The sequence below is a fragment of the Erinaceus europaeus genome, chromosome 21, assembly GCF_950295315.1.
Source record: "Erinaceus europaeus chromosome 21, mEriEur2.1, whole genome shotgun sequence".
NCBI classification, from domain to species: Eukaryota; Metazoa; Chordata; class Mammalia; order Eulipotyphla; family Erinaceidae; genus Erinaceus; species Erinaceus europaeus.
The window spans coordinates 37,792,281-37,805,530 of record NC_080182.1 but is presented as its reverse complement, the minus strand read 5'-3'; the positions used below and the strand labels follow the sequence as shown (position 1 = coordinate 37,805,530).

At 36.9% G+C, this 13,250-nt stretch overlaps 1 protein-coding gene across 4 annotated transcripts in view; it reads left to right on the top strand.

The window, feature by feature from the left end:
* The window catches only part of TBC1D5 (TBC1 domain family member 5), a 504,373-nt gene that overhangs the window by 355,597 nt on the left and 135,526 nt on the right, over positions 1–13,250 (top strand). For all 4 annotated transcript variants that reach the window (XM_060180867.1, XM_007529715.3, XM_007529708.3 and 1 more), the window contains one exon: positions 9,248–9,390. In XM_060180867.1, coding sequence (XP_060036850.1) covers positions 9,248–9,390 — 143 coding nt within the window. The remainder of the gene's footprint in view (positions 1–9,247; positions 9,391–13,250) is intronic.

Below are 13,250 nucleotides of genomic sequence, written 5' to 3'. Positions count from 1 at the left end.
CAATTGTCCAGTGGTCTTTGGTTACCATTTCTGTCTTTTAAAAATAGGTTCAGTTGAAACCTATTGATGGCATGACCTGTCCTATGGAGTTATAGTCTGAATCATTTGAACCTTGATATTTTCTGAACTTAAGTGTTTTTATACCTCATGTGACTTGTTTTCAACATATATTCAAGGATATTGAAAGATTTACACAGAAGATTTGAGAAATCTTATTCACTGAAGTTAAGATCCCACTGGTAGTTAAGGTACCTTATGATAATTTCAAATCAATAAAGTAACACATTTTTAAAAATATTTTATTTATTGATGAGAAAGATAGGAGAGAGAAAGAAACCAGACATCACTCTGGCACATGTGCTACTGGGGATCGAACTCGGGACCTCATGCTTGAGAGTCCAAAGCTTTATCACTGTGTCACCAACCAGAACCACCATATTTTATATTTTTAATGAGTTTTCAGATAAAGAGATAAGAGAAACAACTATGTTTTTAACAATTTTTCATGATGATCTTTTAGAACAGTGGTTTAGTAATTCCTTTTCCTAAAGGTGTCCTAAAGTAAAAATTGTATGAGTAAAAGCTAGTATTCAGAGAGAGTAAAGATTATTTTCTAAGCGTGGCCAACAACCACACATTAATTCTTTGTGTTTGTTATTTATAGTTTGATAGTGACTTCCAAGAAATGTTGTTTTTTCTTTAATTTTTTTTATTGGGGAAATTAATGTTTTACATTCAACAGTAAATACAATAGTTTGTACATGCATAACATTTCCCGGTTTTTTCCATATAACAATACAAACCTCCACTAGGTCCTCTGTCATCCTTTGTGGACCTGTATTCTCCCCCCCACACCCACTCCAGAGTCTTTTTTCTTTGGTGCAATACTCCAATTGCAGTTCAGGTTCTACTTGTGTTTTTCCCTTTCTGATCTTGTTTTTTTCAGCTTCTGCCTGACAGTGAGATCAGCCCATATTTATCCTTCTGTTTCTGACTTATTTCACTTAACATGAATTTTTCAAGGCCCATCCAAGATTTTGCTGAAAACGGTGAAGTCAACATTTTTAATAGCTGCGTAGTACATATATAGGACCCACAGCTTGCTCAAGCCATTCATCTGTTGTTGGGACATCTGAGTTGCCTCCAGGTTTTTGGCTGTTACAAATTGTGCTGCCAAGAACATAGGTGTACACAGATCTTTTTGGATGGGTGTGTTGGGTTTCCTTAGGATCTATCCCCAGGAGAGGAATTGCAGGGTCATAGGGTAGGTCCCATTTTCTAGCCTTCTGAGAGTTTCTCCACACTGCTCTCCACAGAGGTTGGACCAATTGACATTCCCACCAGCAGTGTAGGAGGGTTTCCTTTGACCTCACAAACCTCTTCAGCATTTGCTGCTGTTACCTTTTTCTGATGTATGACATTCTCACAGGAGTGAAGTGATATTTCATTGTTGTCCTTTATTTGCATTTTTCTGACAATCAAAGACTTGGAATATTTTTTCATGTGATTCTCAGCCTTTTTGCAATCTCTTCTGTGGTGAATATTCTGTCCACGTTCTCTCCCCATTTTTTGGATGGGTTTATTTGTTTTTCTTGTTGTTGAGTCTAGCAAGCTCTTTATTTATTTTGGTTATTAGCTTCTTGTCTGATGTATGGCATGTAAAGATCTTCTTCCCGTTCTGTGAGGGGTCTCTTTGTTTAGGTAGTGGTTTCTTTTGCTGTACAGAAAACTCTTTAATTTGATGTCCTAGTCCCATAGGTTTTTTGCTTGCCTTAGTCTTCTTTGTAATTGGATTCATTTCATTGAAGATGTCTTTAAAATTTATGAGCAAAAGAGTTCTCCCAATATTTTACTCTAAGTATCTGATAGTTTTTGGTCTAACATCTAAGTCCTTGATCCACTTGGAGTTTACTTTTGTATCTGGTGAAATATAGTGGTTCAGTTTCATTCTCCTGCATGTTTCAACCCACTTTTTCCAACACCATTTTTTTAAATTTATAATTTATTCCCTTTTGTTGCCTTGTTTTATTGTTGTAGTTACTATTGTTGTTGTTATTGATGTAGTCATTGGATAGGGCAGAGAGAAATGGAGAGAGGAGGTGAAAACAAAGAGGTGGAGAGAAAGACACCTGCAGACCTGCTTCACAGCCTGTGAAGCAACTCCCTTGCAGGTGGGGAGCCAAGGGCTCCAACCAGGATCCTTACACTGGTCCTTGCACTTTGCACCCTGTGAGCTTAACCCGCTGTGCTACCGCCCAACTCTCTCAGACACCATTTGTTGAAGAGACTCTGCTTTCCCCACTTAATTGTTTGGGCACCTGTGTCAAAGATTAAATGTCCATAGGTGTGGAGGCTTACTTCCAGGCTCTCAATTCTATTCCACTGGTCAGTGTGTTTATTGTTCTAGTACCAAGCAGTTTTGATGACAATGGCCCTATAATACAATTTGAGAGCTGGGAGTGTGATGCTCCCAGTTCTGTTCTTTCTTCTCAAGATTGTTTTGGCAATTCTAGGTCTTTTTTGGTTCCAGATAAACATTTGTAGCATTTGTTCTACTAAAAAGTGTGGTTGGGATCCTAATGGGGATAGCATTAAGCTTGTATATGGTTCTAGGTAGCATATTCATTTTGATTATGTTAATTCTTCCAACCCATGAACATAGAATATCTTTCCACTTCTTTGTATCTTTTTCAATTTTTTGAGTAGTGACTCATACTTTTCGGTATACAAGTCTTTCACTTCTTTGGTTAGGTTTACTCTTAGATATTTTATTGTTTTTTGTTGCTATAGTAAAAAGAATTGATTACTGGGTTTCAACTTCTTCTAACTTAGTGTCTGCATAGAGGAATGCAACTGAGTGTAGGCTATGGGAGCCTGAGGGCTTTTAAACTATAAGTAGGTTTCTTAGCTTAATCACTGACTCCTGACCAAGAGATAAAGCAGGGTGGGGGCAGAGATAATCCAGTGATTATGCAGAGAGTCTCACAGCTTGGCAGCTAGGCCACCAAGGTGTAGGTCTTCTCCTGAGTTTCCCTGGTTAGTTCTCTGTCCCCTGGTGTCAGCACAGGGCCGCCCCCCTGCTGCCGCAGATTCTGAGGGCAGTAGCAATGGAGACTCAGTTACATTTGGTGAGTCTTAGGGGAGTCCTCTCCTCTCTTCAGCTGCCTTTTTTTTGGTGAAACTGGAGGTGGTGTCTCAACTGGTAAATTGCCGGACTGTTACCAGCCCCTTAATCTCTCTCTAGGCTCCTCTCTGTCCACGAGCCACACGTTCACACTCATCGGCCATCTGGTGGGTTCCTGAAGTCGCTTCTCCAAGAGAGCACATTCTATTCACACAGCTAGATTTGTATTGGCTTTTAGATCGTGCTGTTACCATCCTACACTAGCTGTATCTGAATTTACTGGTAGATCGTCTACCTTAAATTTACTTTGTCCTTGAAATATCACTCTTGTGTTCCAAGTAACAAAACTCCTTTAAAAGATGGGTGTTTGTGACAGAGAGTATTCAAACATTAGCTAGTGTCAAGACAGAGAACGACTATCATCTATACCCAAAAATCTCATGAACTTCACTACCTTTGGAAAAACATAGACACAAACAGCTCTGCATTCCAGTCAGACTATTTTTGCAAAGGGCGTATTGCAGTTGTTCCAATAAAACAGCTTCAAACACTTCTCAAAGGGAAGAAATTACAGTTGGAATGGGTGATAATTATTAGGAACTTATTTTTGGAATATAAAACCTTCTTTAATAAAAGGCTATGTACTACCCTCTGAAAGGAACAGAGAATTTTCCCCAAAGCACAAAATATACTTCGAGAAATTCCTGTACATACCCTGTGAGGGTTAAATTACATTTAACATGTGTCTCCAAATAGCTAGATTCATGCTGGGTTCAAACCATAGATAATAAGGAACACTTGAAAAAGGCAAATTTGAGTTCATTAATCATAACAACTAACCTGGAGTTCCAGTCCATTCTGTTTATGAAACAGATTTTGATTGAATTGAAGTAGTCATTTCTTCATCTTCTTCTTCTTCCTCTTCCTCCTCCTCCTCCTCCTCTTCTTCTTTTCCTAATTTTTTTCTTCTGTGAGGCATACAAATCCCAAATATTTTAATATGACTGAAGTTGAAAGACTTGGTCAGATTTAAAAAAAAAAAGTTAAGGGAGTTGGGCAGTAGCGTAGCAGTTAAGCACATGTGGTGCAAAGTGCAAAGACTGGCGTAAGGATCCCGGTTCGAGCCCCCAGCTCCCCACCTGCAGGGGAGTCGCTTCACAGGCGGTGAAGCAGGTCTGCAGGTGTCTGTCTTTCTCTTCCCCTCTCTGTCTTCCCCTCCTCTCTCCATTTCTCTTTGTCCTATCCAACAATGACGACATCAATAGCAACAACAATAAAAACAAGAAGGGTAACAAAAGGGAAAATAAATAAATATAATTTAAAAAGTTAAACAGGGTAAGTACCTTATAATAATGTAATTTGACAGAACCCTTAAAAGTATAGTAAATGTGAAATTGTAATAAAGCATATTTTGACTACCATATTTTATATATCTTCACTCTGCAAGGATGTTGGAATTAAAGATGAGAATGTCTTATGACCCTAATTACAATCACTACAATATTTGGTTCTAATTTTAAAACTGTTTTCACAAAAGAACCAGCATAAGAGCTGAATTCAGTCAAGGAGGTGCCAACTCAAGAGATGAACGCTTTGGTCTGCTTTTGTTCTTCTGATACTGATAACTGAATTTGGAATCTGTGTTTATTCCCTACCAGGCATGAATTATTTCAAAATCAGAAGTTTTGAAACATGTGAATAAACAGCAAGCAAAAGTCAAATATCATTAAGAATGACCTATCATCTTTTCTTTGTATTCCAGAATGCATATCTGTTGCTATCATTTTGTGATCAGATATGATTTAAAATAACACTTAAATATTTGTCAAATTTAATATATATTTTTTCTAATTTACTTATTCTCCTAAAGTTGCCATAACCATATCACTAAAAGGTCACTAAAGAGAAACAAAAAAAAAAAAAAAGAAATTTATTATACTAATTTCTCTTTCCATTTATACAACCCATTAGCCATATTAAATTAAGGTCATGTTTATTTAAACCTCAGGAAAGTTGGTCTTTTTCATACACTGACTGATAAATTAGGGTTTCTTTTACTGTTTCCGTGGGTCATTCACCAAGCAGTAGCACCATCAGGAGCTACTGATCCTGTGAGAATAATAGTCGTGTCATACAGAACTATAAAAAGAAGAGTAGCAGTATAAGTAAAAATATAGAAACGGTCTTGTCTTTGGATGGTTTGCTATTAAATTTAGTATTTCAGATTGGCTTTTTTTGTTAGTACAGGTTTTAATTACTGAATAGGTCTGGCAAAATATGAATTAATATGTTATCAGAAGTGATAAAATGTGTATGGTTATGGGCATTGCAATCTGCAGGTATACATAAAGCAAGATAAGTAGTATCAAGGAATTAAATTGAAGCTATCTTTAATGGGAAAAGAAAGGTCTAATGCTACCCTAAGTGTAACTTAAAAACTCCCTTTATATTTTCTAACTACAATAAAAGCATGTTAATTTTAGGAGTGACTTCTCTATAAGACATCATTTCCTAGAGTAACTTTCCCTTTCCAAGAATATAAAAGCTTGCTGAAATAATTTCTGTTGGTAAGTCACTTCACAGAGAACTGAATTTTCCTTTGGCTTTTAAGTTCATGAAAGAAAAAAAAAAAGAACAGAACAGGAAATTTTGTGTGCAGTGAATATATGTATGAACTAAATCCAATTGGGATTAAAATTATTAAATTATTGATAAGGCCATTGCTCATCCCAACGCATTCCACTAGCCATACAGTACTTTTTAAATATTTTGAAAATTTGTCCTTAACTCTCTACAATTACATATAAAGTAGAGGAAATTTTTTTTCTTTAATGTAATATCCTTCTATGTACAAATTACTATAAGTCTTACATAAAAGAAACATGCTATGAATCTAGCAATACCTTCCCCCCCCCCCCAGTATGTGCTTCTGGGTTGTTCCATTTCCTGAATTATTTTTATGCTGCCACTAATAAGATCAAGGCCTGTACTTCTCATTGCTTTCCTGTAACGTGACAGGTGACATTACAGTGAGATTAACAAAACCTTAGTAGAAGGGGCCAGGCTGTAGCACACCTGGTTAAGTGCTCACATTACAAAACCTTAGTAGACACAGAGAGCCTTTAACAAAAATATACAACTCTATAAAGAACTTTCTGTCTTGTATTCTTTCCCCACTAGAGTCTTCTCCTTTTTTCTCTCTCAACCTTCCCCTACACTGAGATTTTGGTCTTGCCCTGGAATTGCTTAACAGTATTCTTGATAAGGTGTAACTTCAAATATAAAGAAATGGAAAACATTTATAAAGCACCACATCATAGATTACACATTAAGTATAAAAGTACTGAAGATCTTTAAGAACTAAAAGTATTTTGAATTCAGTGTAGATTACTAAGACTCTACAGTTCCGTATTTTGATGGTGCTGCAGTAGTTTGCTACATGTTGAATATCTGCAGGGTCAGTTTTGAAGCCAAGATAACACAGCCATATTATTTAGGAACATTGTAGGAGTTTATGTAAGGAGTGGACATTGTCAGAGAAAACGGGAGTGTTAAAATAGGTGAAGACACACAGGGATTTTGATGGTGGGTGCATTGGGTTGGAGAGAGACACACACAGAGAGAGAGAGAGAGAGAGAGAGAGAGTTTATACTTCTGAAATAGTAACACTTTGAAAATCAGGTTTTCAAAAGAAGTAGTCTGGCTCATTTTATGTGATGAAACTGAAGATGTGGTTGTATGAAATAAAAGGAGATGAATTTGAGTTGTCAAGTGGGGTAGAGATAGTGTGTTTTCACTTCTGGTGTGAATTGACCTTGATAATTTTTTCTTTTCCCCTTTATCCCTAAATATTACAATAGGATATATGTCCACTTAAAGGAAAGTAATTTTGTTTTTACTAGGAAACAGCAAGAAAATGGCACAGAAAAATTCCATACGTAAAAGAAATCTAAGCAGAAAGCTTTAAAATGTCTTCCAAGGGTAGTCGGGCGGCAGCACAGCGGTTAAGTGCACGTGGCGTGAAGCACAAGGACCAGCTTAAGGATCCCAGTTCGAGCCCCCAGCTCCCCACCTGCAGAGGAATCACTTCACAGGCGGTGAGGCAGGTCTGCAGGTGTCTGTCTTTCTCTCCCCCTCTGTCTTCCCCTCCTCTCTCCATTTCTCTCTGTCCTGTCTAACAACAATGACATCAATAATAACAACAATAATAACGACAACAACAATAAAAAAACAACAAGGGCAACAGAAGGGAAAATTTTAAAAAGTCTCTAAAGAAAAAATGTCTTCCAAGAATGAATGGGGCAAGTTCAGGGCAGTTTGATTTTACAGTTGTGACATTTGCACTTTATAATGCTCTCTAGATTCTAGTCAGGAAAATGAGTTCAATGAAAAAGAAACAATGTATTCTTACAACCTGTACTCATATTTTATATATTAGATACTCATCAGTCTTTTATCGATTTTTTTCCCATTGTTCCAGTTGAACAATGGAATAAAATCTTTGTAAATTCTTTAGTTATTTCAGAATTTTGATACATATTGTTTTGAAATTGTTTAAGTACATACCCAAGATGGTTTAATCTAGGTACTTTTATTATTGACCATTCTCTGGTTCTTCTACTCTTTAAAAAAGTGAGTTAATTCTGTTTAATTAAGAGGAGAAATTACTTTAATTTAGAGATATCTTTCTGCTACTATAATGGTCAGTGCTAGCATTTATAATTTTTAAAAAGTATCCAGAAGTAATGACTGTTTCCTAAGTCTCATATATATAGGCATGTTAGGAAAAAATGTTTTAGCCATCTTTTCTATTAACAGTAGAATAAAAATTGAAAGGTGAATAGAAATTGAAAGGTTAATCATTGTAAATGATTAATGTTTTTAAATGATTATTATTTAGGTATTAAATATTTCTGAAAAAACTGAGTAACAATTTAAGATATAAATTTGATATTAGCTTAAATAAAAGAACTTAAATACTTGATCACATTATTTTTCAAAAGCCGTGATGCACATGTGTGATTATATACTACTTAGCTATAGTTTTGATTCTTTCTCAAAGGTAATACTCTCTAAGTTAAGTATTTGAATTTGGGGGGGGGATTTTAATTTAACTTTACAGAGGGTTATATTTGGTTTCTTATTTTCACAGAGGTAATATTTCTTGACTAATTTTAAAGAATTATTATTTGTGTTACAAAGTAGTTCTAGAAATTTGGAGGTTTTTATTTGTTGCTATGTGCCAAAATCACATACAATTTTAGCTGAACTTTCTAAAGAAAGGATTAAGAGGGAAAATTTTTAACCATTATGTAAGATTAGAAATGAATCTATAATGTTCAAAGTCAGTTATTTTTATTTTTATATAGGAATTATAAGTAGCTTAGTTAACAATTACTGAAAAAAGGTTTTCCTACTTACACTATTTGTTCCTATGTAAAACTTATTTAATTTTCTTATTAGGTTCTTAGCGCTGTTCTGTTGTGTAGATATTCATTTTCCTGGCCACAGATATAACTGTTGTGAAAAATAAGTTAAAAGCTAAGTTTCACTATATGTTTCATTTGAAATAGGCTATATGTAACCAGCAAGAGAAAGGGAAGGAGGAAAGATAGGAAGAGAGAGAAAATGCTTAGTCCCCACGTCTAGTTTTAAAATAAATATGCCAAATAAAAAGTAAAATGTGACAATACATATTTCTGTTTGGCTATATGATAATTTGCAAAAGTTCAGTCAGCAAAGAATATGTCAGGAATGAGTATGAAATATTCCACATTTTTATTTGAAATTTATAACCTTACATACAAAGCAACTAACAGACCATTTTTCTTTTTGTCTCTTTGAAATTAGTGATCTCTATTAAGTATAAAGGATTTCCACCCTTTTCACATTGTATACTTTTGTTTCATTCAAATTGTTAATGATTGTGACCCAGATTTTTTAAAATTACAAATTTCATTAGGGGGTTTAAAACTTAGATTTTGCTGTATTGTATTTTGTGTATATTTTCTCAGTGTGATCAGCCGAAAAATGATCATTTTTCCCAGTTATGGGAGAAATTATCCCTCTTTATATTATTGTCAGAAGTGCTATTTTCTGAGCGTTGGTACATTTTCCCTGCAGACGGTGGGTGCGGCTGCTGTTTGGACGAGAGTTCCCTCTGCAGGATCTCCTCGTGGTCTGGGATGCCTTATTTGCAGATGGTCTCAGCCTGACTTTAGTTGATTATATTTTCATAGCCATGCTACTCTACATCCGAGACGCCTGTAAGTGTGAATAATCTTGCCTATGTTCAATTTGATGGTTCTCATTTTTTACTACATATCACCTTTAAATGTACTTTCATCTTTTGTTCTCATGTATACATAACTAATCTTTCATAGTGGGCATTATATTGAGATTCCAAAAGAACATACTAAACATTTTTTTGTTAGTTAATCATGTATATACTGAGAGATACGGATTTTATCCTAAGAAAAATGAAATATTCTTCAAAACCATTTTTATAAAGACTCTGTGCCTGCTTTAATCTCCTCATCATGCATATTTGTGAGACATATAAAAAGCCAGTATTTCAGATATGTTTAGAGCTCCACCTTCTGACAGGTATGAAGTATTCAAAGATGTCTGTTGTATCAAGAATTGTCAATAAAAAATTAAATACAACATTTAAAGTTTTTTTTTAACTTCTCATATATGACACCATGTGCTTCTCAGTACACTTTCACGTGGTTGGTATATTCCCTACCACAGAGTGATTGCCCGTAGCTGGGAAATTAGTGCCCATCACTTCTGGATAACCCTCAGCTTGAAGGAAATATCAGAACATGTTTTAAATTTCAAAATACCTCAAAATTGTTTTCCTTCTCAGAAAAATAATCACTCTTCACAAAACAGCATTAGTTAGCCAAGATATAATTAGGGAAGATTGCAGGAAGTGATGAGTAAATAGGAAATAAAAGCTATCATAAGAGTAAGACTTTGTCAGAAAAGCATAAACTATTTCGAGCCATTCATAATCTTGACTGTTCAGTTACTATGTAGCACTCTTTATCTGTTCACTGAGTATTGGTTGTGCCAGATGCTCATGTTGTGCCTCTGGTAACACTAATAATCTCTAAAATTTTAGATTATACTTTTTTAATTCTCCCAAAATTGCATGAATGAGTAAGTGGCGAGACTACCAGTTTTTCGTTTGTTTTTTTTAATGTGGGCTTTTTCTGTGCCCTGAAGGTTGAATTGTTTGAAATTTGACAGCCAGAGTGAAACTTCCTTGTTCTGAATCAGAGCTGATCATATTAGAACATGAAAATTGTAAGAGGAAACATCTGGAAAGTGGAGAAGAATGTTTGGTGGATTTGATGGATAATAGATTTTCTGAAATTTAGTAACAATCACCCATGTTAAATTTATATGATTTTTACTCACATGTAATATAAAGCAAAAGGAATGGGAAACCCCTTTTATTTTAAAACAAAAAAAGAAAGGGGCGGTGGTACACCGGGTTAAGTCCACATAGCGCGGAGCATGAGGACCAGCATAAGGATCCCCCGGCTCCACACCTGCAGGGAGGTCACTTTGCAAGCAGTGAGGCGGGTCTGCAGATCTCTGTCTTTCTCTTCCCCTCTGTGTCTTCCTCTCCTCTCTCGATTTCTCTCTGTCCTATCCAACAACAGCAGCAGCCGTAACAGTGGCAAAAAGAGGGCCAACAGGAGTGGTGAATTCGCCCTAGCAATAACCCTGGAGGCAAGAAAGAAAGAAAGAAAGAAAGAAAGAGAGAGAGAGAGAGAGAGAGAGAGAAAGAAAGGAAGGAAACAGAAAGGCTGACTTCCAGGGAAATAACTCAATAGGTAGAGTGCAGTACTTGGATACCTGAGACTCCCTGGTGAACCCTGGTGCTGCTTCTACTGGAGCTGTTGATGTTCTGGCTTTTTGCTTTCATTTGAAGCTGCTTTGTTTGTTTATATGAGATAAACAAACAAAATGAATATGAGAGAGTCTAAGTAGGGTGAGAAGAGGAGTGGGTGGTGGCACATTCGGTTAAGAGCACATAGTACTAAGCACAAGGACCCACTCAAGGATCCAGGTTCAAGCCCTAGTTCCCCACCAACAGGGATGACACTTTACAAGCAGGGAAGCAGGTCTGCAGATGTCTGTCTTTACTATCTGTCTGCCTGCCTGTCTGTCTGTCTATCTATCTATCTATCTATCTCTATCTCCCCTCTCAATTTCTTTCTGTCTTATCCAATAAAATGGAAAAAATGGCCACCAGGAGCAGTGGATATGTAGTGCCGGCCCTGAGCCCCACCAATAACCCTGGAGGCCAAAAAAAAAATGTCTCTAGGTAATATTTTCACAAAATTTTCCAAATCAAATGATTATTAAAAGGTGTTCTGACTTTTCTGTAGTCTTAATTATTTGCTTTTAGCTTTTTCAAATCACAATTGTTTTTAATCTAATCATTCTGTCTCCTATCTTAATATTCCTTAACATTAATTCCATTTAAGAAGCAAATTTTTGGCAGCTGCATCCCTAATACATGTTTAACCCCTCACATATGACATTATAAAACATGAAAACATCCAAAAGGGGAGAAATGAAGCTGTTTTTATTTTTATCTTATTTTATTTTTTTACTCTCAAAACCTCTGCACTCTACACCATAGATAGACTCTTACTAGCTGTCTGTCTGGTATCTTGGTCCATTGTATAGCTCTTTTTTTTTATTGATTTAATTATTGTCACCAAGTCCGTTGGATAAGAGGGGTACAATTCCACACATTTCCCACCACCAGAGTTTTCCATCCCACCCCCTCCATTGGAGGCTTTCCTATTCTTTACCCCTCTGGGAGCATGGAGTCAGTCATTATGGGGTGCAGAAGGTGAAGGTCTGGATTCTATAATTACTTCCCCACTGAACATGCACGTTGGTAGGTCTATCCATACTCCCACCCTGTTTCTGTCTTTCCCTCGTGGGGCTGGGGTCTGGGGAGGTGGGGCTCCAGGACATATTTGTGGGATCGTCTGCCCAGGGAAGTCAGGTGGGCATCATGCTAGCATCTGCAACTTGGTGGCTGAAAAGCATTAGGATCTAAAGCAGAACAAATTGTTTAATAGTCAGGAACCTAAAGGTAAGAGTATAGCAGATGAGCTTTGGGGTCTCCGTGTTTGGATAGAAACAGAAATTGGGAGTCGGGCGGTAGTGCAGTGGGTTAAGAGCATGTGGCGCAAAGCTCAAGGACCAACATAAGGATCCTGGTTTGAGCCCCCGGCTCCCCACCTGCAGGGGAGTCACTTCACAGGTGGTGAAGCAGGTCTGCAGGTGTCTGTCTTTCTCTCCCCCTCTCCATTTCTCTCTGTTCCATTCAACAACATCATCATCAACAACAACAACTACAACAACAATAAAAAACAACAAGGGCAACAAAAGGGAAAGTAAATAAATAAAAAAGAAACTGAGGAATTGGTGGGAGGGGAGGTAGAGAGAGAGAGAGAAGAGAGATATCTGCAGCCCTGCTTCCCCACTCATGAAGCTTTCCCCCTGCAGGTGGGGTCCAGGGGCTTAAACCCAGGTCTTTGTGCGCTGTGGCGTGTGGACTTAGCCAGGCGTGCCACCACCCGGCCCCAAAGCTGCCCCCCCCCATTTCAGTATTTAGTTGAACTTAATTTGTTTTGTTAAAGCCACCACAGTGAATGAGATCTTCAAAAGATAGGGCAAGTGTCTTAAATATTTAAGGGACACTTAAGAAGTTTTCCAACTAATAGGAAAAACTGACAAAGTTTTCAAACCAGCATAGCCAGAGCACAGGTAGAACGAAAATTTAAAAGAGGAGCACTGAACTCCTCTCTAGGCCAACTGTGAGTGACTAGGAAAAAGATCCTATAGATTGTGGCAAGCTAAATAATAGGGTCTGAATTCCAAACAGAAGAAGCACATGAATGAAGTGGTAAATAGCTTAATGAGTATATCAGTATGTGTGTGTGTGTGTGTGTGTGTGTGTGTGTGTGTGTTTGGTGGAGGGCTCAAGCTGTTTGATACTGTTATAATGTAAACAGAGAGGGAATGCAACAGATTATAAGACTGAAGAAAGAACTGCAATGGAGTGGTAATGAAAGTCTTTATTCTG